The 27,455-nt window shown below is 40.7% G+C and overlaps 1 protein-coding gene across 3 annotated transcripts in view; it reads left to right on the top strand.

The window, feature by feature from the left end:
* The window catches only part of cadm1b (cell adhesion molecule 1b), a 130,502-nt gene that overhangs the window by 87,645 nt on the left and 15,402 nt on the right, over nucleotides 1-27,455 (top strand). The window contains exons 3-9 of one of the 3 annotated variants that reach the window (XM_079557193.1): nucleotides 4,726-4,872; nucleotides 8,938-9,090; nucleotides 10,208-10,345; nucleotides 13,742-13,900; nucleotides 15,545-15,641; nucleotides 17,192-17,370; nucleotides 26,930-26,980. In XM_079557193.1, coding sequence (XP_079413319.1) covers nucleotides 4,726-4,872; nucleotides 8,938-9,090; nucleotides 10,208-10,345; nucleotides 13,742-13,900; nucleotides 15,545-15,641; nucleotides 17,192-17,370; nucleotides 26,930-26,980 — 924 coding nt within the window. The remainder of the gene's footprint in view (nucleotides 1-4,725; nucleotides 4,873-8,937; nucleotides 9,091-10,207; nucleotides 10,346-13,741; nucleotides 13,901-15,544; nucleotides 15,642-17,191; nucleotides 17,371-26,929; nucleotides 26,981-27,455) is intronic. The other 2 variants (XM_079557194.1, XM_079557195.1) reach the window with 2 other exon arrangements.

The raw sequence follows: 27,455 nt of genomic DNA, 5'->3' as shown, positions 1-27,455 counted from the left end.
CATCAAAGTGCAGTGCTGGAGAAGCTTTATTAACCTTTACAAAGGCAGGCTAATTAGAAAACTAATTTTGTGTTTGTTTAGCCCCATTCTTCCAAAAAAATCGGGACTTTTTATGTACTTATGTGGAGAACAGAAAGCTTTCTTCTAGTTGAATGGTCTTATTTACTTGTTGTAATGTAGGCCACCATTATTACGCTAACAGATGCACTGATTTTCGATGATTGCATGGCTTTGAAGAATAGCCAAGATGGTCAAATTAGTGGGTATGAAATTTGTGAAACCTTCCTCGCGTCAAGGTTCTGAGAGAAATGGCAGTGCGCTAATTATACCCCTGGACTAGAGCCTTCTTATGTTCGAACATCCTTTAAAAGCATTTCATCACGAGGATCAGGGTTTAATGACTGAGCGGCATAGAGATGTGTTGCACACAAAAAAAAAAGCCAGCATCAGAGAGAGGCAGTCGCGGAAACTTTTATTGTTAACGATAGGACTGTAGATCTTCCATGAAAGGACACGGCAACTGCAGACAGGGGTAACTCCGGGGGGATGCAGCGGCACTGGCTGTCCTGCTTTCACTGGCCCCTTTCATGTCCTTTGATGCCAAAATAAGTAAGAGAAAAGTTCAAAGATGGCCAACCTTAACCCGAAAAGGTACCATAAATTATGTCCAATAAATTCCTAACTTTTTTTTTTTGGGAGGGGAGAGGTGGGGGGGGGAGGGGGCTCCAAATTGGCCGGGCGGGCTGGCGGTGTTTTGCGAGTGATGAGGAGCAGATTGTACATCCCCTTAGAGAGTGTCCAGACTTCTGAGGACCCAGCTCCTTCATTCATATGTTGTGATGAAGGTACGGGGGGGGGAAGCCATGTGCACCAATACGGGCACTTTACTCTTCCAGACAGCTGCTGGACTGAGCGAGAATTTATCAGCCAGTCATCTGTGCCCTCCTCGCTCGCCCCGCTCCTCTCCCTTTCAGCCTCCCCTACTCCACCCCCCACCCCCCCACCCAACGCCCAGAATTAATGACTGCCTCTCCTCATTTGCACCCAATCATGACCGGGATGCTGAGGCAATTGAAAATGTTTACTCCAATTGCAAAAACCCTCCATGTTGCACAAAGTGGCTTGTTTTCACTTTGATGGGATTGCTAATCACAGCAACGTTATTTATGTGTGTTTTGAATTGGAGATGAGCCTAGGCCTGGGATATTGGAGGGCTACCAACCTTGCTTGGGGCTGCTAAACCTTATGGAGAATTTATCTTTTTGCATTCCCTTTTCTCACAGTCCAACAGATTGGGAGCAGAATAACCTTGCTTTGAGGCTGCTCTATGTTGCGGTTATGACTGCCAAATATTTTACTTTACTGCAATGAAATTAAAAAGAGACATCAAAACGTTTTATAAAGCTTTTGCTTTATAGCAATTTTCAGGCTTTATCAGAAAATTATTCAGAATAAAAGTATTACATCTACCTCCTAATTTGAAACTTTAGAGTTACCTTTTTATTATTTTGAGCAGCATTGTTTTACAAGAAGGAAAAGCATCAACAATTGATGATAAAAGGCCTATTAATAATTTAAAAAAACAAAGAATAAAGCAATATTTAATAACTGTCAGTTTCAATTGTGTCAAAACCGGACTTAAATAAGAGTTCGTTTAATAATAGTTTGCAAAAAAACTAAGCCTGTGAGTCTAATAATATCAATATTGTATTACCTATAATTGATTTGTTTTGGTTACAACAGTGCATGTTAATGAACATACATGGGTCTCATGCATGTAAACACGCCACGCAGGATTGTAGCCTTGAAGGAATATTTCAGGATTTTTGACATAGGGCCTTGTTTCCTAGTTATCCAGAGTGTTGTTGATTTCTGGAGATATATATATTTTTAATTCATTCAGTCCTTATATTTGAAGAGTTTAGTGGTGCTAGGCTAATGTTAGGCCAGCACTGACCCAAGCACAGTGCACCAGAGGCAAATCACTTATAACACCAGACTACCGATAAAAATGTATGTGTCAATAGAAACATTTTTGAAATATAACTGACCTTGCATCACATGAATTACCACATTTTGAGGGACTATATTCTAGCAGATCACTCCGCCGCTGCGTAGCTTACAACCAGGAAGCTGATGCAGCTGATGCTGCTCAAATACAAGTTATTTTAGATGGAAAATGATTATATATGGGTAGTCAGGCGTTATAAGTGATTTGCCTCAGGTGCACTGTGCTCGGGTCAGACTGTTTTTAATGCAGGCTACTAGTTACCATAGACATGCGCTAGCCAAGCCCTTGCCTAGCACCACCAAACTCTTTAAATATAAGGACTGCATGAATTTAAAATATATGTATCAAACAACAACACTCTGGATAATTGGGAAATGTGACTATGTCGAAAATCCTGAAATATTGCTTTAGGCTAATTTCCATCCGTTGTCCCACATTCACACTTTCAAACACACTCTCATTAATTCTGGCCTATTGTGCATGTTTTTAGTGATATACAGACACGGGGAGAACATGCAAACTCCACACAGAAAGGCCCTGTCCAGGTGGGAATCGAACCTAGGACCTTCTAGCTGTGAAGCACAAGCGCTAACCGTTGCGCTACCGTGCCGCCCAAGGCAATAGCAATAGTTTGACAATATGTTGCAGCCCTGAGGCCTTATCATTAAAGATTTTGAACAGTAGATAAAGTGATTTTGCTTGCATCCATAAAATGGCTATACACCTGATGTGGTATAGGCTCAGGACACCTCTCATTAGTCATGTGCCAAACACAGGCTGAAAAGATAATAAGTTTGACCCTTAGGTGTCATTAAGCATGCGGAGGTGAGGCCTAAATGATGCAAGTCCATCACTGTCAAAGCCACTGCAGAGTCTGTGTTTGTCTTTCAAGCATCCACTGAGCGATGAGTGTGCCTACAAAAGGGCATATACCTGGGTGGCCTGGTTTTTCCAAGCGTCGCTGGTCTACAGGCGTAAGGCTCATACACAACAAAGCCCACTTTTTTCTGCACCATCATGACCCCCAAAAAGTAATGTACATTTCTGTGTCACACATGTTAATGCTGCATATTCATTATTGTTTCACAGAGTCTTTATTAAACTGGAAAGACAACTAATTTCAGCAGGTGTACAGTTAAATGGAATAATATTACCTAGTATATTTATTGCTGGGGATTGCAGAGACAGGGAATCACTACACAGTGAGCAGTGAGCATTTTTACTTAATGCTTACTGCATTAAGTAAAAATGCAGTGAGCATAGACTTATACTTTATATTTTGTATAAGTCTATTCAAAATATTAAGTACAGATAAAGCTCCCCACAGGCTTCAACCAGAACCACCAGCAGAAGCATCACCTCAACAACAGTCCAAATGCAATATGTGTGGTACCTTGATCAATTGTTTACATAATACAACAACAAAAAATACCATAATTATCCGTTCTTATAGGAAATGAGGTCAGGATGTGAGATAAGAACAGGTTAACATGATAAGGGATATCTACTATTCATCATCATCTATTTATTTAACTCCACTGTTGTAAAACAACGAGTAATGTTAAATTGGTAATATCCCATCAAAGTAAAAATCTGAATAAAACATGTACACCTGTCATATGCACTTTATGCAGTCGAGCTGTATCTTCCAGTGCGTAAAGTTTTGCAGCAGGTGAATGTCTTGCTGTACTATTAGCTTGTCCTGAGCCTGATCCATGGCAGGAGAGTGAAATGAAATGGGTAGTTCATTGCATCAGACAGGTCTGAGGAGCTTTTCTCCACAGGAGGTTAATTTCTTATTGCTTTCCACGTTCACAGAGTTCATTCTGAATCATGCTAGTTTGCTGTCTATTCCCATTATCCCTATCTGAAAATGCAGGTGTTTTTTTCCTTCCACTTTGTAAATGTCAGAATGCAATAGAGGTGTCTGACAACTCAGGCATGCAAATGTGCTTTTGATGTTTTCTTGGGGCTGTGGCTGAGTGTTGTTCCTCTGCTGGTGTGAATCTGTGGTATTAAAACGTATTTTCCATTCTCCTTACGGGTTTTAGACTCCTGCCAGATAAATATAGCACAAGGTGACTTCTGATTCCCTACCTGTTCTCTGTGAAGGAGGGGAAACAAAGCTGGTCTTTTTGTGCTGGGGTTTGCTGTAAGGTGTAAGTTACGATGACAAGGTCCAGCGTCTGTCTGTAGCAACACAATGGCCGTGTTCAAAGGGGGCTTAGAGCACTTTTATTCCTGGAGCCACACACCAGAAGCGCCAACACGCTGAGTACACAGTGGTCACATGGAACCTCAGATGGAGGGCTCTGATAAAGCTTAACCAAAACAGCATCCAGCTCGGCTTGTCTCCGTGTGCTTCTCCCCTCCCCTGCACCTCCCGTGCACCTCTCAGCCCAGATCCACTGCTCGACACTTTCTTACACTCTCTCTTTGTCTCCGCTTTGTCCTTTCCTTTATTCTTACCTTCGTGGGCAGCCGAGCTTACAGCCCATCTGGCACTGACTCACAAGGCCCACTCCGAGTCTAGGGGGGGATCAATAGTGACAAACACTGCACATGGCTCTTATAATAAAAGGATTAGATTCAGCGGCAAACAATGTACAGTCTATTCACACATCCTTTTAAGCTGCATATTCGATGTGTTTGATTGTTCATAAATATCACGCTGCCGGACTCGTGTCTTATTTTGTGCTTTGTGTCTATTCAAGTGGAGGGTCAGAATCTGGTGACCGACAACGTGACTGTGGTGGAGGGAGAAATGGCCACCATCAGCTGCAGGGTCCGAGACAATGACGACTCGGTGATCCAGCTCCTCAACCCCAACAGACAGACCATCTACTTCAAAGACTACAGACGTGAGTGAGCCGCCCAGGCTGCACCGAGCTCTGTGTGCAAGGGGCCGAGAAAACATGTCGTACGATATACAGAACAAAACGCATTATAATTGCGGAATTAAAAGTTTACTGTGTCTATAGTGTTGTTAAATATACACAAAGGCAATTGTACATAAAACATCTGATGAGCTGTTTATTGTTTATTATTATATTTTAATGATAATTGCTTGGAAAGTCAGTAATCACGGGCAAAAAAATACTTATTGTTGTATGATCCATATCAAGAGTTTCCCCTTAAAGAGTATAGATAGACAATAGCTTCAAGCGGTACTAAGTAACTTGTTTACCTTAATAAATCCTTGCCGTCGTCCATCTGGGGTTAATACAAGTGTTAATGGGATGATTTTGGGGTCTTTCATCTCCCTCTGGTGTCTCCAAAACCACAATTGCGACTTTGCTGCCTACAGGTTGGAGGAACCAATACACACTAATGGAATCATGAAGAAGAAGCTAACAGGCTAACAGGCAAAGCTAACTGCGAGCTAGCGCCACTTAAACAGTATTTACATTACGTTAAGTTTGTGTGAAAAAAATTATCTTCATTGTGTCATTGGATGTACAATATCCCTCTCTCTCTCTGTCTTTTCTGTCAGCGTAGTATTTACTGTCACGGACAGTTCATGAGTAATAAAACGTAACATGCTACGACACCTGCAGTGGCGCTTATGGCCTCTAGGGGCGTGAGTTACTTATTACTGCTTCTAAAAAGCTACAGTCTTAGGCTTAACAGTGCATTGTCCTGTTGAATAAATGAATAATTTCATTTCTTGGATATAAACTGATCAACAACTTGTATTTATGTATATTTTAGGATATTTATAGTCAATGTGATGCAAGATTCAGCATGTTTTGTGGATAATCAGAGCATTTACCCTTGAACTACAGAGTATTGAAGTTTGAGTCCAGGCCAAAGCACATAACACCAGTGTAATAACCATCACAATAGGTTGATTTAGTCATGTGTTAAATGCTTCCCTGTGGCTATGTGGCAGTTTAACCAATTTAGTAAATCTTTGCATTCAATTGTCCATGCAAACCTTATACTTTATGTCCTTGACTCTTTTGGCTCATTTTCACAAGTCATTAGGCCCAGAAAACGTTGAGATTAATATGAGATACTGCACAGTGCCTCCCTAATGGGAGCGCTTTGGCGTCCTTGTCACTCTTCGATTTTACGATAATCTCGTAGATTAGGATATTGAACATTATGCTTATGCATGAGCATATGTGCTACTTCTAGCTTGAGATTTTGGGTTTGCTTTTGCTACTTGTTTGTGACTGGGACGCACGCCAAGACTCAAGGTGAATGAGGACCTTCCTTATTTCAGTCTCTATCACATCCCAGCTGTTCCTCACTGCTGCAACCTGTGACGTCTTCTTCAGTTCCACTTTGCAAAGTAAAAGATTATCAAAAAAGTTATGCGAGTGTAATTGAGGAATATAGATAAACGATACACTGCAGTTGCAGATACAGTCGCACCATAACCAGAGATGTGTGTTTTGAAAGGCAAGAGGCTTTAAATGAAACACAACAATGAATAATCAAGTTTGACATCCTTGTTACAATCAATATCAGCCTGTTTTGTTAAGGCCGCATTAGTCATTCAGCCTTTTATTTGCAGCGAGCCGCTCCATATGCGTTTTAAAATAGGCTGTGTCATTTTGCTCTGCCTTAATCAATGAAGTGCTACTGCCAATTACCAACACAAAAGCTTTGGTTTATCTACAATTAGATCCGTCTTTATGGCAGCTTGGTGACAGCAGCCGAAGCGTTGTTTGACTGTGGCTCCTGTCTGTTGTCTTGGTGGGGGGAGGTGGGGCGGGGTGGGTGGGGGGTCCGGCTGCTATTCTGGGCCGTGTTCCTGGAGGACTCGTGCCTGCGCGGGACCCCCCTCCGCCAGTGGCATTGTTAGCTGTCAACAGGCCCGCTCCACACTGCGCCCCACATCTTTATGTACAAGGAAGTAAACAGCAGCTACACGGGACACGCGCAGGAGACAAGAGCAGAGTTCCAGCTGCAACTAGTGCGAACAGCTTCACTGACAGGCAACAAGAGCACGCCGCACTACATGTCACAGGCGTCCATGGGCCTCAGGCAAAAGTATATTTTGTTCTGAATTGTTAATTGCATTTCCCCCATGCAAGATTTATTGTGATATACACTGATTTAGCGGAACATTATGACCACTGAGCAGTGAAGTGAGAGTGAATTATATCCTCGTTATGCCATTACTGGATTATACTTGCACATAAAAATTTGTCGCAGAAGGGATTCAACAATTATTGCTTTTATTTATTCTACTAGTTTGTATTGTTTAAATGACTGGAGAGGCTAAATTAAATTATTCTCATTTTTATGATGTATGCAGCACTATGGAGTTAAAATGACTTTTTAAGGGCCAGATTGTTTCGACATAATTATATGACTATTTCAAAGTCAATTGCATTATACTTTTTTTTATGTTGTTAATATTGTTGCTATTAACATTGAATTGCAACACATTTAAAATGAGCCCAGGCATGATCATGTGTCTGGTATTACCAAAAAAAGAATAATAATAATAATAATTCTGTGGGCCAAAAATGTTTTGTTTTGCTCTGTTTTCGAAAAATCAACTTTTATATTTTGGTATGATTTTTTAAAAAGCTTCACAATTTTTTTCAATATTATAAAGTTTCCTTTTGGGCGACAATGTTTCTTTTTTCTTCCCCATATTGAGGTCGGTCTACCATTTGTCATGAAGATCCTCCTTATTTTTTATTTTTTTTTGTCTTTTCGGATTCACAGACTGGTCACTGTCTGGTGTGGCTGGTTTTATCTGCCAAACGAGTTAGTGAAAAGTTGTTGAATTTAACTGTGGTCTTTGTGAAGCGTGCCAAGGTCAACCAACTGTGAGTGGTCAGTGAAACAAAGGCCCAGTGTTGGCTCACAGTTCTTTGTCTGTTCAACATGTGTTAGGCACAGACTGAGACGTGGGCACACAGGCTGCACTTGTTTGTGTGCCTCTTCTCTACTTTGAACTTCCACTCAATAAATCACACGTGAGCGTTGAAGTAATATTGTTTTTGTTCTTTTTTAAGCGAAGTTAAGAGCACAATTACACTGTTGTGGTAACTTATTTACACAGCTCGACTGCTGCTACTTGACATTTTCCCAAGTTTGAGTGATCTGCGCTTCTCTGGGCTCTTTTATATACAGCTGTATGCATGTTAGAGCACTGTTAGAGCACTGCTATATACTCGAACATACTGTATTGAGCATGTTCGAGTATGTGACTAAGGTAATAACATGTTCTGTAGTGACTGGGATTGTCAAGTCTAAAGCCTGACCGAAACATCAGCTCACTGGCCTCAATTCTGTAGAGTCTGTTCAGCTGAAAACGTCAAGAGAGGTCTTGATGAAGCGTCAGGTCAAAACATCAAAAATACCCCCAATCAAATCAGTCCAGAATGTTTATGTAAAAGAGCTCAAGGAAAGAGCTGACCCAAATCAAAAAGTCGGATAGACGTCTAACCCACTTTGACAACATTAAAGAAAATGCCATCCACTAAGGCATTAGAACACAGTTTTCAGACAGTCTGATTCTGAGTTAGGGGCTGGACCGCTCCATGCTGTGATTTAATTCATTATGTATGTTTGAATGCCTCTTCTTTTCCTGGAATATGTTAGCTTGTTGCAGCCATCCATGACCAGCAGCAGCCCATTTTAAGTTCCTGGACTTTCTGAGCTTGTTAGGAGTCCTCATGAGCACTCTTCACACTTCCCCGTGTCTGTGAGTGCTCTGTGGACTGTAAAGCTACTTTATAAATCAACTTGTATGAATCATTTTGAAACTCACTTTTCTTCTACTCAATTAAGGAGAAAGCACACAAAAGGGCAGCCCTCCACTGCTCCTCTCAGAGCGTGTTCTCATTTTTCTTTGGTCATTTTTCTCTCTTTGTGCTCACCTCTCGTGTCGTCCGTCTGGCAGTGTCTTATGTCCATGTCCCTCCCTGGCCTCACTGTCTCTGCCTGTGTGCCCACAGCTCTGAAGGACGCCCGGTTCCAGCTGGTGAATTTCTCTGACAACGAGCTGCGGGTGTCTCTGTCCAATGTGTCACTCTCGGACGAGGGCCGCTACGTGTGCCAGCTCTACACGGATCCTCCTCAGGAAGCCTACGCAGACATCACTGTCTTGGGTAGGTGCAAGGTTGTTTGAGGAAGTGCCAACAACAGTCTCCTACACACAAGCACTGCATTGTTCCACTTACAGTTATATAAAGTGAATAGCTATCTTTGATTCATCTCCTGCAAGTGAAACAAAATGTCAGCCAATTAGGTCCTTGTGATGCTCGACGGCAAAGTCGCTACGAAAGGAGCAGATGCTGAAGCGGATGGCTCCGACCGTATCGGTTCTGGCAGCTGTGTTGACTCTGTGAATCCCGGTGAATGTTGACTTGGCTGCTCCAAATGAGTCCCCATTGAGAGTCAGCTGTGGTACACTTTGATGCTTTGCAGTGAAATGACTCTAGTTAAGCTTTATTATACATGCAGACATCCTGGGGGATTGAAAGGAATTAAAAGCACTTAAAGTAATTACACGAGATGTACAATTGAAACATAGCTGCAGTATTTCTGAACCAAGGGTTGCCGTGAAGAGTCCTCAAGTGAAACACCCTGCTGACTTCTCACTGAAGAGTGAGTGTGAGAGGGGTACAGCCAGTGATAGTGACACAGAAGGCGATGAGGGAGCAGTCCAGCACAGTCTGTGGCGCACATGGCTTATGTATGCGTAAAATACATACATTACAAGAAATCACCATATTAATGAGTCTGATATTCGGCAACAACATATCAAAACATGTTCTGAGTTTGTAAGTCTTGATTTCCAAGATTAAAAACCTCTTGATATATAATATAGAATGCTTTTCAGTATTGCCTTGTAGTATGTGAAGAATTCATTTGCAAAAGCAGATATCTCTGTTTTGATTTACTGTACTCTACAGGTGACCTTGTGAGGCTAAAGTTGTGTTAAGTTGATTAAATTACTTAATGTTTTTATGGCACTAAAACAGACCTGGTCATGAAAAACACTGCTACGTAAAGAGAAATGTGCAAGAATATGCAGATTTTCTTCAATGGCACTTCTGTTTTTGCAAATGAACTCTTCATATGTTTATTTATAATGACAGATTGTGTGGCTTTATAGAATAATTTCCTGTAATGCTCTTTTAAAATACCAGACTGCTCGCAGCAGTAGAATACAACATGGTCGTCAGTATTCTTACAAGTGTCTGTGCCTTCTCTGTGGGACAGTACCGCCCGGCAGCCCAATCATCGACAGCCGGGAGGACCTGGTGAGCGAGGGCAACGAGACGGAGCTCACCTGCACGGCCATAGGCAGTAAACCCGCTGCCTCCATCAGATGGATGAAGGGGGAGGAGGAACTGACAGGTCAGTGCAATAACAGCCTGCTGTACTTTGCTTCACATGCTCTAGGTCTGTCCACTTCCTTTATCCTCCATCTCCAGGATTCCTCTGGGGGCTGCAGTACAGCTCCTAGCTTTAATACATGCTGGGCTGTTATGTTGAATGACAGAATTAAGTATTTGGGTAACACTTTATTTTACACTACACTTGATACATTGTACCTGCCACATTAAGTGCAATGTAATGTGTAATAACATGTACCTACAGGTTACAAATACAGTGGAATAATGTGTATTAGTACTTTGGTGGTACATAATGGAATAAGACATAAGACCCAGACTCTAATCCTGATCTTAAGTCCTAACCCTAAGGGTCTTATGTCTTATTACATTATGTACCTCCAAAGTACTAATACACATTATTCCACTGTGTTTGTAACCTGTAGGTACAAGTTATTACAGATTGTTACATAGCACTTTACATTGTACTAAATTTAGTTGGGTACCATGTATCAAGGTAGTGTAAAATAAAGTGTTACCAGTATTTGGATATAAATAAGATTTTTGTGTGCGTTGGTTTTCTTAAATATCTACTGTCCATCATTATTTATACATGTGTTCTTTTGTGCTACAGTGATATTGACGTATAATTTATACTGTATATACAGCAAAAGTTCTATGTCAGTATAGTTATTAATCCATGATATGATCTTCCTCCTGGAGCCTTCAGCTGTCTGTTGGCTGTTCTAAAGATGGCCACATAATCCAGAACGGTGAAAAACCCTTCATAGTTCTCGGGTCTGTATTATTCCCTGCCTCCACTCTCACCGAGGGGAGGTATTTATTTGATCCATATTATATTTACACAAGTGGCCATCCTCTGTCGCGTCATTATGCTGTATATGTGTAGGATTTGAACGGAGGGGATTGGTTTGGCTTGTCGGGAGATGAAATATTTAGACAAGACTGAATGTGGAGCTAAATGCCATCTGTGCCTCCAGTGCTCCCCGCAGGAGTCAGAGTCGATTTGTGTTGGGAAGTTGTTGATCGTTGTGTAAGGGAGAGTGAGACAACAGGACGGTCGCATCAGCAAAATGCCACTGACACGCTGAGAGGGCTAATCCATAACGGCAGCGGCTACATAAAAGCAGGGCCCGAGTGTCATGGCCCCCCCACACCCCAGGAAACGCAAATCACTACTCATTATGCAAGTTCGAAACAATTCATTAGCTCCTCCACGCTTCAGGATTAAAGGCGCAACATCGCATCACTTTTTATACAATGTCTCTGATCATGTTTGTCTCTCTGTCTCAGGGCACCGCCATGGAAAGTCCTTAATAGCCAGAAAGAAATGCGCTGGCTAATTTAAACATACTTTCAAATGTGCGAGTGGGTTTAGCAGTCATTTATCATACTGGCAGGTTCTGGCCTACAGGGTTTCGAGCTGTGTGAGACTCTGCGCGCAAGGTGGGAAAAGGCTACTTACCATAAACGACAGTGCTGCTGTTCTTGAATAGAGCTAAGGCAAAAGTGTTATGATATTTCAATACAGCAGTGATATATGGTTATGAGTAAAGTAAGTGGCAAATTGTGCTAAAATGTTGTGAATCGATGTAAATGAGAAAAGTAGCCAAAATATTACACTTTCTTTGCTGTTAGAAACTCTCTAGGTTTGGAGTGGTGTTTGGAGTAGTGTCTTACCACATCAATAATACAATTTATTTGAATTTCAAGTTCACTCAGTTAACAAAATTGTATCATTTTTGGATTTCCAACATGTTTTTCCAGCACAGTTTTGTATTAAAAATGAATTTGTGAGGGGGGAAAATATTTCTGAAATTTCAAAACTTATTGGTACCCGATTGATATGAGTGTTGCGGGGTAGTATTGGAGTACATTTTTACTCACTGCTGACAGTTTTATTGAACATCGAGCGGTGGCAGCTACAGACAGCAGGATCAGTGGCGCTGGCGCACTGTGCTGGCAGGCAAAAGGCTGGGCTTAAAACGCGCGGCAGCACAGTGTCACCCTGAGAAGCGGCTATGCTTGATTGCACTGGGATTGATCAGTAGTTGATGCTCACAAGAGCGTTTGATTTGACATCTCTGCTGCAACACTCCAGTCTCCTCTGCATTCAGATTGGAGTCCTTCCTCGACCTGATCACACTTGTTTTTCTTGTCAACGTTGCGATGACACTGATAATTGACAGGCGTTTGGTGGATGACAAAATTTTTTGAGATGGTTTGATCTTCAGAATTGAATTAGTGGCTTCACAAGTTGTAACATCATTTGAGATATTTTCTGTCTTATAAATTATTCAGGAAGACTTTTTCAATTAGCACATTGAGTGGGAATTCTTCTTGACTTGATTAGAAGCTAGTTCGTCCCTTTGGTTTTGTTATTTACCACAGTTGAGCAGTTCAAGGTGAGGCTCTATAATAAATCAAACATCTATTCAAATTCAAGTTGGATTGATGTATTTGGCGATGACTAGATTTTATGTGATTCATGCATGCATTTAGTATCTGATGCTAATATTAAATGGCATTCTGCACACGCTAACCCCTGATTTATACATTGTCATAACAAGTTCACACGTAGCATTGTCTTCCCTTTGTCCCATTTGAATATTATAGCTCCTACATGGCAGTAACATCTGCTGTGTTTTAAAGATCGTGTTCAGCCGCCACAGTCAGTCAGGTTTAATGGCCTGCAGCGCACTGACCACTCACACATCCCGCCTCTGCAAACGTTATGTAGTAAAAGTTATGTTGTCCACTCTATGGCTGTGCTCGTGTGCTACATGGGGTTCATTTCCATCAGGAGGCCCATGAGAGGGAGATGGTGATCATCCACCGTGGAACAACAGTATTTTGGCTTGAGACCGGACTCCCTGGTGACGTGGCTGAAATGGAAGTGTGTTGCAGGTCAGAGTGGGGCTGTAATTATTTCCTCACTTCATTAAGTGCGAGTAAACCATCGGACTCAGCACTGCAGCTAATGCCGCGCCCCTGTGGCATTGTAATGCTCTCTAAATGAATGCCCCTCTGACAGCCTAGGGCCTAGTGGGCAGCAGATTACTGCAGGGTGAGCCCCAACAATGCCCCAGTCTCAAACTGCACAGCATTCATTATCGGGCTGATATAACCCCACGCTCCTCACCGCTCCTGTCACAAATGAAGGCCCGCAGCCCGTCACAATCCACTAAAGTCTGGCTCAGGCTCCACATCTGTGAATCATAAATTAAATGTAAATGCCATCTCAAAGCAGCGCTCTTAGACAGGTAATGTGCTTCTAATATCTCTGGTATTTGCTCATTACGGTCACTGCAGGTCTGTGAGGCAGCAGGATTTGAAGGTTGTTTTCTGAACGGAGTCGCACTTAACTTTTCTCCGTCTTGTGCCTGTGGTGTTTTTCCAGGAGAGACAACTGTGGAGGAGACGTATGACAGGATGTTTACCGTCAGCAGCCGCGTGAGGTTTTCTGTCACCAAAGACGATGATGGAGTGCCAGTGGACTGCATCATTGACCACCCGGCTGTAAAGGACCTCCTGGCTCAAAGACACTTGGACGTGCTATGTAAGTGACCGAGAGATGCACATACACCAAGGAGCTGAATGCACTGCCACAGACCTCTCCTTCAGAGGCTCCAAGCACAATTAACCTGAGACTTGTATAGAGTATATGACTTGGCATATTATAATGCAGCCATGACCCAAAGGAAAAAAACACTTTGAATTCATTTCCCTTTTGGAATCAGCGTTATAGGGCTATTTTTAGATTGGAGACTGTCAGTCACAGAGCATAATGCTGCCTATGGGCACAAACCTGTCCTTCCCTAACCTTGCCATTTTATAAGAACTCCAAAACTGTAAACAAGAAAAGGACAGAAAAGTACACTTGTATGACTTCCTTTTTAGATCAATTTAAAAGACTCTTTGAACTGTGAACTAAGCACATGAATGGTTCGTTTTAGACTATTTAATGGTAAAATGTTTGGCCCTGAACATCTTTGAAGCGGGTTTGTGTGATCACTAAGCTCAAAAATCTCCAAGTGTACATTATTGTAGTCAACTAAAAAAATCATCAGCTTTTGTTTAGGTGTCAAATAGAATGTAGGTGTTCTTTAAAGGTAATCAGATATTTTCTTGTAGTAGAGTAACCTTCATTTGGCATAATAGATCCACATTTTAAAAGTGTCATTTGTGAAAGAAAAACAGAAGAGAAACTTCGCACATCAATTACTAGAGGCAGGTGTGTAAGAGATGAGGGAAAATCCCAGCGTACATATATAACATATATAATAATAATACTTCCCACACACTGCCAACCTTCAAAAATAGTTTATTAGGATCAGGTCAATGTTTTGATCCTGAGACCGAAACGTCTCGGCCCTGAGACCGAAACAGCTACCCTTGTGCTAACTTAGCCTCTGAATTCCTAGTCTTGCTTTTGAGACGCGACAGGTCTGTTTTTGCTGAGCAATTTGCCTGATCTACCTAATCCTAATAAACAATTTTTGCACGGTGGGCACTGTGCGGGAAGTATTATTTGGCAGACCATGTGCGCTGTCGCATCTCAAAAGCAAGACTAGGAATTCAGAAGCTAAGTTAGCATAGCATTAGCATTGGCGGTCCGCCTCAAGTCTGTCGTGCTTTTAATGGACTCAAGGAGAGTCTGTCAGAGCTACAAACAAACATTGAGGCAACAGCTGAGAGATTTTACTCATTCACCTTCAACTTTCACGATTTGCGATTCAGGCAGTGCAGCTTTAAATAGTGCTGTGATTGTCGCGGTAATACTGACTGCATTACACTGTTCAGCATCAAGGAAAGGTTAACGTACCCTTTTATAGGCTGTGTAGAATATTAATTTATTTCAGATAGACAACTGTTTTGTTTGACCTTTCAAGGAAAAAAGAGAAAGCTTGACTGGAGCCGCTTGACATTTTGGTAATCTTTGGTGAGCATTGATAAGAAGGGGGGGGGAGAAAAAAATCGTTTTCGCTGTAAGGTAGTGTAGACCCAAAGTGTGTCTACTGAGCACATGGAATAATCACCTTATCCACCATTATGTTTTACTCTGGGCTATTTCACTTCTTGTGCGAGTTTCCCTCCGCGCCGCGCTTCATTATTCGCCCGTACTGTACTCTTTAGCTGCGGGTGCAAGGAGAGGTGCGGTGTTACAACACGGGGCACTGGAGTATTGTGCCTTTCTTTGCAGATAAACCCGAAGTGAAGATTGTGGTGACATATCCTGAAGGCCTGACAAGAGAGGGAGACAACTTGGATTTGACATGCATCGCAGAAGGGAAACCACAGTGAGTGCATTGGGTATTTTTTATTTTTTTTGTCATAGCTTGAAGTTTGAACGCTTTAGTGCATTTTGTGTAATTGTGCGGTGCAAAAAAGAAAAGAAAAGTCATTTAAAGCAACCCCTGTTGAATTTCAAAGACAACAAGGATCACAAAGTCCTTTTTCGTACAACTTCTTCTGCCAATTCACTGAACATTTCGTACTTTGCTATTAATTAAAGTTTTGCTCTCTATATATCATGCATCAAGTCTCATTGATGCAATATAAGATTTACTCTTATTTCATAACAGCAATAAGAAGTGAGTAGAGGATGAATTAAAAATAGGCAGCATTCCTAGCATTTAGAGTTTGACATCATAATATCAGATAGAAGGGAAAGGGCCTATATAACTCTATGGGCAATTCACTGTTTTTGAAAGAAAATCCACTTATCATTTCTTGTTAAGGATTAGGTTCAGAAACTATATTAATCCAGTGGCTTAAAGTCCTTCCAGCAGACAGCAACTGCACCTGTGTGATTGAATCATCCCACCACTTTTTATATTGTAGTGAAAAGGATACTCACCTTAGTTAAACTTTACTGGCAGTTAAGATGTGGACATAGGTTTAGTAGTTTAGTTTTACAGAGACATAAACCATTAACCAGGTCAAAGCATATGCATTTTGACATATTTGAATACCGTCTCCACCTCAATATTAAAGGTGCAACTTTTTATGTGAGGAAAAAAAGTGTGTGTTTAACCTTGTAGTAACCCAGTGGCTGTATAGGTGGTTACCGTGGCGCCTTTACTTTTGATCACGGTGGTCTCTACAACGCTCTAGGATAAATTGTTTTGTAGGTTTTCTGGTGAGAGGGTCCGTCAGCAGTGAAAACCTTCCAAACAATTAACCCTGTGATGGAGAGTAAAGGCGCCATAGATACAGACGGCATCTTGTCATAGAAGGGGGTTTGGCTTCACCGAGGGAAAATAGAATCTTTAGAGAAACACAATTTTCCACTCTTTTTAGCCATTTTCTGGTGGAATATGAATTTATTTATCACACATAAGTAAAGTCAAGTGTAAATCGGATCCATATGGATATTTTCTCACAGTAGATTGTCCAGTAGAAGTGAAAAAACGGCAGTTGTAGCTAGCGCTAGCTAACCGTTAGCATTAGCCCGATGCTAACATGTACTTATGGGCTGTTGAACCACTTTTCTCCTCCCCATGTTTTTGTATCTTTATTTAGTAGAAAACTATATTCATAATTCAGCATTTGTTTAAGTAGTTTTTGAATAATTTGAATAATTGTTTAGATATTTCTCCAAATTTTTTTCCCCCTTAACTGTTTTCAAACATGACCATATATGGGGGATTCCAGAGATGCCGTCTGTATCTATGCAGACCACTCATACAGCCGCTTGGTCACGACAAGGTCAAATATGCACAAATATCAACTTTTTTTCCACATAAAAAGTTGCATAGTGCACCTTTAAGTTACAGGCTCTTAGAATGCAAAGAAAATAATATAATGATCACTCAAACTGTTTACCTTTTGTCCCTGTTGTGTCCAGTCCTCATCAGATAAACTGGGTGAGAGTGGATGAAGAGGTTCCTCCTCACGCCGTGGTCACAGGCTCAGACCTGTACATCGAGAACTTGAACAAGTCTTACAACGGGACCTATCGCTGTGTGGCCTCCAATGCGGTGGGGGAGGCCTTTGACGACTACATCCTCTACGTCTACGGTACCAGTATGCACTTTTTTTTTTGTGTTCAATTTTCACATTGTTGCATAGCAGATACTAAACTAGATTAACGTGGCTTTGGCCCACTGGAGAAATGAGATAAGAAATACATACATGTAAGTAAGTATTGGAAGAACTTGGAGCTCAAAATCACAGAAGGTGGCTGCATTTAGCAAATCCATAAAGCTTGAGAAATATGTTGCAGCTTTGTTGTGCCAGTGTGCTATTGGGGCCCAACTAGCACTAAGTGATGGATAAAGTGTCTGCTGGCTCTGTTATTGTTGCAGGAAGTGGCTTTATAGAGCTGGATGTTGATAAAATACAAGAACAATTAGTTTTGCTTGGTGAGGAGTTTGTACAGACTGTTTCTGGGATAAAAGATATGCTCTAATTTGAGAATTTTTCTATCCTGAAATGAAATATCAGCCACATTTGTGAAGGTGTCATCATTGAGTTATGTATTTATCTTTCTTTAATGACAAAATTATCAATTGCATTCGTATAAATTGCCTCATTGCCTTGCCTTTTATTTTTTGTTTACGTTTGATTCTTTTTTCTTTAAACAAGTACCTTTTGAATTAGAAAGTATAAATGAATAAAATGATGATCATCAATATGTAAATTACATCAAAGAAAAAGGAAAGGTGCATAGTAATAGGTTTTCATGCATTAAAAAAATGTTGCATTAAGTTATTTAAATCCCTCACTGTAAACTTACTGTGGCCGTGTCCTGCATTACATTGTAATCATGTATTGCTCAACTCATTATGAATTTCTCACTTTTACTACTCCCCTTATTCATTTGTTAACATAGTACATTTTGTAATCAGTCATGGGGCTCTCAATAAAATGAAATGAAATGAAATGAAATGGGACACCCCTGGCGCAGTCCTAAGCTTAGAAATGGTGGCTCTCAAACATAATACAAACACACACGCAACATTTAAGACACATTTAACTGATTTTGGAGAAGCTGCAATACAACAGTGCGAGATGAAATTCAGAAATAAGAACCATTGAAGAAATAAGCAACAAAATGTTTAGACTCCAAAAACACGACTGTTCAATAATGTGTCAAAATATTTTCTTGCGGCCCTTTTTACTCTTATCTGACTGGCACATTACCCGCACTACCGTCCTTACTGCTTTCTTTCACTGGCCATGAGACGGAATCAGAAGGACTCTTTCATGTGTGACTGGCCGTGGATCTGTTGATACAAAGTGCGTTGAATTTGAATAGATTTGTACTAAAGGGCAGCCATGGGTCAACTCTCCAAGGACAGTAAATGCCACAGACATTTTGTTCCACGGAATGAAAACTCTCTAATTCTTCAGTCAATACAGGCAGCATTAGCGGCACTGGGCAAGGCTCAACCTAAAAATACCTAATATCAAAACGGATCAAAACAAAATTGGAAAAATAATCAAAATAGAGTCTTGTAAAAAGTTTTATGGTGGAACAAGGTCATTGCGAACAAACTTATTTGGCGATCTGAAAACTTTGTACAAACAGCTCTAATGTTTAAAGATCCTTGAGCTCCTGAGGGAGGACAGCGGGAGGGATGTGTTTGAAGTGTCCAGACTTCATCATTTACAACCATGTAACGTAACGCTGTCGAGTACACACCGCCTGGACCTTAAAGTCCTATTTTCCCTTTGGTTGTGATTTGAAACAGGCCATTGTTGGGTAAGTCTAGTCATCTCTGCTCACAGCTGCTGCACCCTGCTGCTTAGAAAAACGTTTTGTATTTTATCCCATGTTGCAATTTGTTCATTCAGCGTTTGAGAACATTGTTTACCGATGACCAATGCTCAACAATAGGCCGACACTGACTTCAAAATACAAGGAATTTTTTAAATACCGTATTGAACTGTGTAAATGTGCACCCACATGACACTGTCACAGGAGGTAACACTAATTACACAGTGAAGGAAATACAACAGACTAATATACCTATCGAGGTGGTCCAAAGAAAGAACAGTAATAGTCGTAGATGGGTGTATGGGTGTTGCATATATCTGCATTCAGATTTACAAAAGTTAATTACGTTAATAAAGAATCTAACTCAGGCCTCTTCTATTTTCTCGCAGCAAGTATGATGTTGATAAAATGTGATGTTGTTGTAAACAAGCATGATTTTTGTTTTGGCAGCAGCAGCACTTAAGGAAAATGTTTCCAGGGTGCATCATCTCGGTACAGCTTGGCATTATATGGCACTTAGAGCTTAAACCTGACCCAGACAGTGTGTTTTTGAAGAAATCCTTTGTTGAAAATGGGCTTTGTGACAAATCTTCATGATTGGCAATGTTGTTTCAAATTATCACTCAATAAGCTTGTTTATTTCGCGTTTGACAACCATGAACTGTGTGTCAAAAAACATCATTTTAACATTTTAGTTTGACTGATAAGCAAATGTTAATGGCTGCTGTTTGGAAACACACATTTGAGAAAATAAATGCATTTGTATCGCTTGTGTCATCCACGCTATTTCAGCAATTGCAGGGCAGACATTGAATGGGATTTTAATGGAGGCACAAGGTCTTGGTCACAGGCAGAAAATGCGGAGAAGAAAAACAAGTGTGTTTGGATGCAGCTTTTTAACAAGGTAACCAGGGACTGAATACTTGACACATGGAGATTTAAGATTTATGCCCAGGTGTCATTCAGGTCTCCATTTTATATTACAGTAGATTTGTATTGTATACCATCCAGGCTGCATGGCTTTGATTTTAAATGACATGTTAAATTTTTATTCAGTATTCACAGCCTGGTCACAAGGCTCAAGTGTAAAAACCACCTTTGTCACAAATGGTGTGATGTTGCAGTCAAACTGAGTCACACCTCATGAAGGTACTGAGCCTTGTAAATGGCCTCTTATTAAGGACGGACACTGAAGGTGAACAGGTGCGATGTTGTACATAAATGTGTAAAAGTGCAAGCTGTGTCTTGTTTTAAGTAATTTATTCCAAAAAGACATTGTTAGAGTACTTTTTGAAATGTTATAACAGGTGTCCTTGAAGGTGCTGAAATGGAGAATAGTCAGTAAAAGGTGCATTATGTAACTTTTAATGCAAAAAAAAGTTGATGTGTGCAGATTTGACCTTGTAGTGTCCCAGCGGCTGTATGAAATTTACTTTCCATCACAGTGTTCTCTAGGACGACACTACAATCAATTGTTTTGGAAGGTTTTCACTGCTGATGGACCCCCTCACCAGAAAACCTATAAACCAATAGGTAGCATTCACGTGACATCACAACATTCTAAAGAGAAAATTGGATCTTTAGAGAAACATAATTTTACACTTTTTTAGCCATTTTCTTGTGGAATATGAACTTATTTACCACAAACAAAGAAAGTCAAGTGTAAATCGGGCCCATATGGATATTTTCTCACAGCAGATTGTTCAGTCGAAGTTAAAAAAACGGCAGTTGTAGCTAGCGCTAGCTAACAGTTAGCATTAGCCCGATGCTAACATGAAGCATCAAGTTAGCATTCTCCGTTATTTATGTATTTATGTGCTGTTGAACCACTTTGCTCCTCATGTTTTTGTTTCTTTATTTAGTAGAAAACTATATTCATATTTCAGCGTTTGTTATCGTTTTTGAATAATTAGAGAAAGTTTAGATTTTTCTCCATATTGTTTTATTTTTTGATTATTTAAAACTGAGGTGGAGGGCAACTGAAAATTCTATGGCTGTAACTATGGTAGCTATGGTAACTGTGGTAACTGGCGAATTGTCGATTTTTTTTGTCTTTGTTTTTGGTTGATATCTCCACATGAAACAAAAACTGTCTAAAAGTTCATTATCTTCTCTGAACTAATCCAATTATTTTCTCTGAAATGCGTCCAAAAGTGGTGACAAACTGGGAAATCCAATCACTGTAAAATACTGATGAGGAAAAAACATTTGTTAATTTTCGTTTTAGAGATTTCTCATAAAAACTGTATTCCTCCCATAGAGTTGTATTTGCCCCGGCTCTCCACCTGATATTATGACATTCTAAATTGTGAACGCCACCTATTGAGTAGAGGCCACCGTGATCGAAAGTAAAGGCGCCATGCTAACCCGGCATACCAAAGTGCTTGGGTAACTTCTCCGCGCAAAATGTTCCATAATGCACCTTTAAGGAGAAAAAGACCGAACCCAAACTTTTGTTGATTACTATGTTTTTTGATGACATTCACAAGAAAAACTGAAAAAAAAATCTCCAAAATATGCTGGAGCTTTTTTTATCCGAATGTGTAGGGCATTGTCATGACCACATGTAAAACAGCTGCATGGTCCGGTTTCCCCTCACAGGCCTGTCTAAACCGATTAAACACTCTGAAGGTTGAACTGAGGTTAATTTGATTTGTAGATACGACAGTGCACCTTGGTTTTGCTGGTGCGGCCCCCGAGACTCCATTATGTGCACCTGGCCATAGGCTTCAGTGATATGAAAACATACATGATTTATGCTGTACATAACGTCCTATTGCGTTCGACCAGCCACCTTTTGAGTCACAGAGGCTTGTCCCGTTGTTCATCATCAACGCCCCTGATCATCTCCATACCAACATTAAATAACATTTCTCCTCGGGTAAAGTTATTCATGCTTCAATTTCACATAACCTTGATTTTGCAAGTTTTATCCAAATTAATCACAGATTTCCTGACTGAAATGTTATGAAAAATATGCTGTTAACGTCAACTGACAGCCTTTCAAATAATTACTTCCCGATAAAGAAGTTGTCACTGAATTGCCCCTGGTCATTTTTGTATGACTATTCATGAGCTAAATTAATTTATTCTTTTGCTTTTTCTGCTTCTTGCAAATGACAGAACAAATTTGGAAGAATGGTGGCCCTGTGGATCCAGCCTACAGCATATTCTTCAATTAGCAACTTCCTTATCACATGCATTACCTATTTCCCTTAAACACAATGCCGCGCGCTGAGTGACTGCGGAGCTTGTGACTCAGGTTCACTATAATGAGACACAGGAGGTGGTAAAAGGTGCTCATAACTGCAAATAATCATGTCTCCAACTCCCACCCCTCTTTTCCGGAGGATTTAATGCCAGACAAAATTGCGTTGTGGCTCATATGAGGTTTGCTTGTCCCAGACTAATCATGTGTGCTATGTGGGCTTAATTAGTGTGTTTGTGCATGTGGATTACTGTTAGCATGATAATGGCGTGCTATTTTTATGTTGCCCTACATCATCGAGGCGCTATCCCTCACTCCCGGTCCGACCCACTCACAGCTCATGTTACAATTGAAAATCCCCCACTAAACGGAAGGTGTGTTTGTTCCAGCAGCAGCGGCTCGTTTGTGGGCCGGTCTCTGTGCAAAATAACAATTAGGTTTTGACATTTAGCTGAAAGTTTGTAATGGATAAAGAAATTGTCAGTTTGTGAATTTGGAGCTAAAAATTGTTTGGATCCGTTTCTTTCCCTTTGTGAGATAAGGTAGGGCTGTGCAATCAGTGCTTAATTTGATCCCCCGTCTGGGGGAACGCATTCCCCCAATTCTCAGTTTTTCAGGGTAAAGGATTCGGGAAATATTTAGGAGGATTCGGCAAAAAATGTATCTGATACAATGATGTTTAATGAGAGTGTTCCAGCAAATGTTTTGGCCTGTTCCCCCAATCCATCAAATTAGACCAAAAGTGTTCCTGAAAATAGAAATTCACAAAGTAAGTACTGTGTTATTAATAGAGATCTATAATAACATTGTATTTATTGCACAGTGAACTTTTTAATCATTGGGTCTACAGCCAATCGTGTGACAGTTAGTTCACTTCAGTGTGAATGCACTTATGTAATGTTCAAGGAAGTTGTATTTACTGTATTACGCAAATTGCGCAATAAAGAAGCTAATATTAAAAAAAAAAAAATGTTACTTGTTTTAGTTTAGATTGACTTTGAATATTTTAGTTTTTTAGTAAAAGCAAATAAAGCTCAAAGTCAATAGTAAGTATAATTGTATTTTCTTAATGGTGAAACGTGTTGAATGCAATACAACCTTCTTACAAGTTTTGTGTACCTGAAGGTTTTTGGTTAATGATAAAAACATTATCTTAGTGAATAAAACTTAAATTTTAAGTGAAAATCAGATTTATTTTTTTGTACTGAATTTTCTTAAATGTAATCAGTTTCGTCAGTCTATTTGAGTAGTACGAACTTGTCACTGTTTACAGTGTGGACTTAAGAGGATTTAAATGGAAACTTGGTAACAATTTATAGTAGTTACGCCTTATTTACCTCAATAAATGATGAATTAATAATTAATAACATTAAGATTTATTTGTCAAATAAGAAAAACGTTTGAATTGAAAATCAAGATTGATCATATGAGGGGAAACGTTTTATTAATATTTTTGCCATATTGACCAGCCCTAAGAGAAACACATCTGCTACAAGTGCTCAAAGAGGGACTTCTTCCCTATTGTTTTATATATAATGAAGGATCTTAAATATTCTGTTTCTGGCAATGCTTTATAGGAATATAGTCCATATGTCCAATTCAGCTTTGGAAAGTGACACTGTCTCATGCTTGTATACAATCATTCAATAGCGGCAGCAAGTTCATTTTCATACATTTATAAGATAATACTTTATTTCACACAGACAGCGTTGATTTTTGGTGAATGGAGTTGACTAACAGTGGAAGATCATCATAATCAGAGGAGATTATTGAGGTTTTTGAACTTTGCTCTTTTCTATTTAGCCAGACTAATGACCTTTCATGACAGGCAGCTCAGACGAGTGTGAGGCAGTGTAAATCCCAGCCCGCATCATTGGCCCTTTTAAACAGCACACTGGACTGGACCGAGAGGGGACAGGGGTGAATTGTACCCCCTGGCTCCTGTCTGCGGTGGGACAGCTCACCTGATGTTATATAACTCAAACTCCAGCCCTTGGCGCGGCTTTACAACTGCTTTTTCTCTCTCCCCCGACTAACTCACATTGGCATCTCCTCGGTAAATCTAAAAGACAAATTGACAATGGATTTACAAACTACGAGCGCACGTATTCTAAACTCACTTGGACGGCCTTGGAATATAACTATGAAGCCGCTGCAAATTCATTGGTTTCTAAGATTTATACAATGCGAGTTTGTGGTGAATTGGATACTTGGAATGATTGGCAGTCTATCTATGGGTGCACCGCTGCCATAACAAAATAAATGTCAAAAGTCCTACAGAAACATGAATACACTGGCGTATGAAAGGCCGAGCTTTACATTGCATTTCAAATAGAGTTTAGCTTTAACTACCTTACCGCATTTTACCTTTCTTCTCTTTCTGCTTCTCGTTTTTTAACACCGAATTGGACAGCAAATAGCCAAGCGAAAGAAAACCCCATTACCTCTTTCTTCGCTGTCATGTTTGCAAGCATGTTTAAGCAGGCGCGGATAAACAATTTCTCCTCCATTGTTTCACTTTATGGTCAAATCTTCTCATATCGAATTCCTCCGCGACACAAATGCTCCCTGAAAATATGGCCTTCTCCAAAAACACACTCATATTTCAGCCCTCATAATGTTGAGCCCCGAGTCATCCAGGCTGGAAATTGCCCATAGAGAATTCTTGTTTCGCCTAGATATTATATGTGCCACATCCTATCCCGGCCTTTGTGAAGACCCTCTTCCCTGAATGGCCAATTTCCCTCTTCCCAGACACTGACATTTCAGCTATCAGCCTGCCATACGGTCACAGGGAACCAAATCTAGAACCCCCCCCTGCAGCCCCCCAACCCCACTTCAAATGCTGTCACATGAGAATCTTTTCCCCGATACCCAGATACCCTCCTACCTCCAGCTGCAGAAAAAAAAACGACCCCCTACCCCCCTCCCAAACCCCACGGCATATAGCCTCCCAACATTATGCCCCGCTTGATGTTTTAGCATTAGTTTAGGAGTGTGTGCGGTCCCCTACTGCTGGCTTTTGATGGAGTGGAGACAGTAAAGGCACGAAGACAGCCAGCCAATTTCCCCCGCTGAGTCCCATCCACAGCGAGGGGTCGAGATATCTCCCCCTCGCAAAAAAGCTGCCTGGCATATAGCACGGGGAGGGCCCTGATGAGACTTCGCTTTGAGGCCCTCCTTAGTAATGCCGCACACCTGAATTGCCCTCCATTTTGTTTGCGTGATGATTTTATTTCGGGGGTTAGCGACAGGGCTAATCAGCGCACCGCGGGGTGGGGGGGGTTGGGTGGGGGGCTGATGGAGGCGAGAGAGCGAGGGGAGAGAGGAGGGTGGTGCTAGAGGCTGTGCGACGGTGCAGCAGGAGACCACCAGACTGGTTTAATTTGCAGTTTGACTTAATTATTGAGAGTGACTGTGCGAAATGGCAGTAGCGCGCCGTGATTGCGAGACATTATTATTCATACTTAATTAGAAAACATATCGAAAAACGAAACAAAAGCGCACTAAACCTAGACCATTTCTTTTTTTGTAACCTGCTAAGTGAGCGAGCAATTGGCTTGTGTTTGTTAAACCATTGATATGTGGCATCACTGTCAATTATGTTGTGACAGGAAATTAATACGATAGCAACTCCAGCTGCCTCAGTTGAATGTCAATTAGATGGTGTTACTGCGCTAAAGAAGCTAGCTGCTACATAAGAGCGGCACATTAGCCTCTAGAGGTGTTGGCTTTAAGCAGATGGCGCTGTAAAGAAAACTTTAGTTAATTTGGGTTAACCAGAGGTGGACTACTATAGAGTTCGGGAATGAGATGCCATATCGCTAAGCATCATGGGATTTGCAGTAATCATAAACTATTGGACATTATAAAGCGGTACTAAGTAACTTGTTTACCTTAATAAATCCTTTTTGTAGTCCCTCTGGGGGTAATACAACTGTTAATGGGATGATTGGGGGGTCTTTCATCATGTATGTATTTATTTGTTATTTTGACCTGAAAATAACCAGAGAAGCCCCTCTGAGATTTCAAAGTCCATGTTATAAAATTAAATTCATCATGTAAAGCGTGTCCGAAAATGTATTTCAGTTAAGCATTTTGCGTAATCAGTGTGCCTCATCCTAAAAAGCTCTCAAATGCTTGGTTCACACCTGCTCTGTATTTTTAATGCCCAGGCAGCTTCATCAGACTCATTCTGATCATTCCAGTGCCCAAAGTAATTTTCAAAAGTGCATGTTTTTAAAAGAACGTAACTCAAAAATCCCACAGAAAAATGCCTACATTTTACTTTTCTTTTACTAAGCGCATTGGGTGTATCGTCTGAAAAACATGATACAAATAAGATTCCAGTTAAATGTAGAAATAACAATGGCCCTGGTAGCTTTTGGATTGTTAGTAATAGTTATAACAGTAGGAGTGGAGGTAGGTACGTTTTATTCAACTACTTTACGTATTACCATAATGCTGAGAACTCTTCATGACTTGCATTTAAATAAAATACCTCTAAGTGCTTCTTCCGCCTCTGGTAATTTCTGGGATATGTAGCCTCTCATGTCCAAAGTGTCTTGTGTCTCTCCTTATCTTTGTCCTGCTTTATTTCTTATATATCTTCTTATATATGTTCTTTATTTTTGTTTCACTCTTTTTTCATCTAGATGCCCCCACTACTATTCCTACACCCACCACCAACCCAGTCAACACACAAGGTACTGTATGCCCCACTCCCTCTATATTGTCCCTCTTACGGTCATGTGTGGATGGAGATGTGTGTGTGTGTGTGTGTGTGTGTGTGTGCTGTGGTCGTAGAGCAGCGGATCACAAGAAATAATGGGAGCTTGCACTAAAGGTTAGAGCCAGTGCGTGTGACCGGTTTTAATCAGATTGAGTCGCTGATAGGTGACACCGAGGGACAGGCAGTCGTAGTCCTCTCCAGTCGCATGCTTGATTTGAGCAAAAAGTCTGCCTTGGCTTTTTGTGCTATCTTATCAGCATCAGCAGCAATATCTCAACTGGCCTATCCATCATATTATAATGCCCTTTACATCGCTCTTACAAACAGCAGTTCAATAACGTTTTCTCTGGCACACATCAAATGAGTGGGAGACACTTAATTTGTGATGTTGATGTTTAGAGAAGGGCATGTTTGGCCTACTTTGATCTGGGAGTGTACCGCTATCAGGA

This window comes from Gobius niger, assembly GCF_951799975.1.
Source record: "Gobius niger genome assembly, chromosome: 1".
Taxonomy (NCBI): Eukaryota; Metazoa; Chordata; class Actinopteri; order Gobiiformes; family Gobiidae; genus Gobius; species Gobius niger.
Note: the sequence above shows the minus strand (reverse complement) of the source record. Positions and strands in the feature narration are given on the sequence as shown.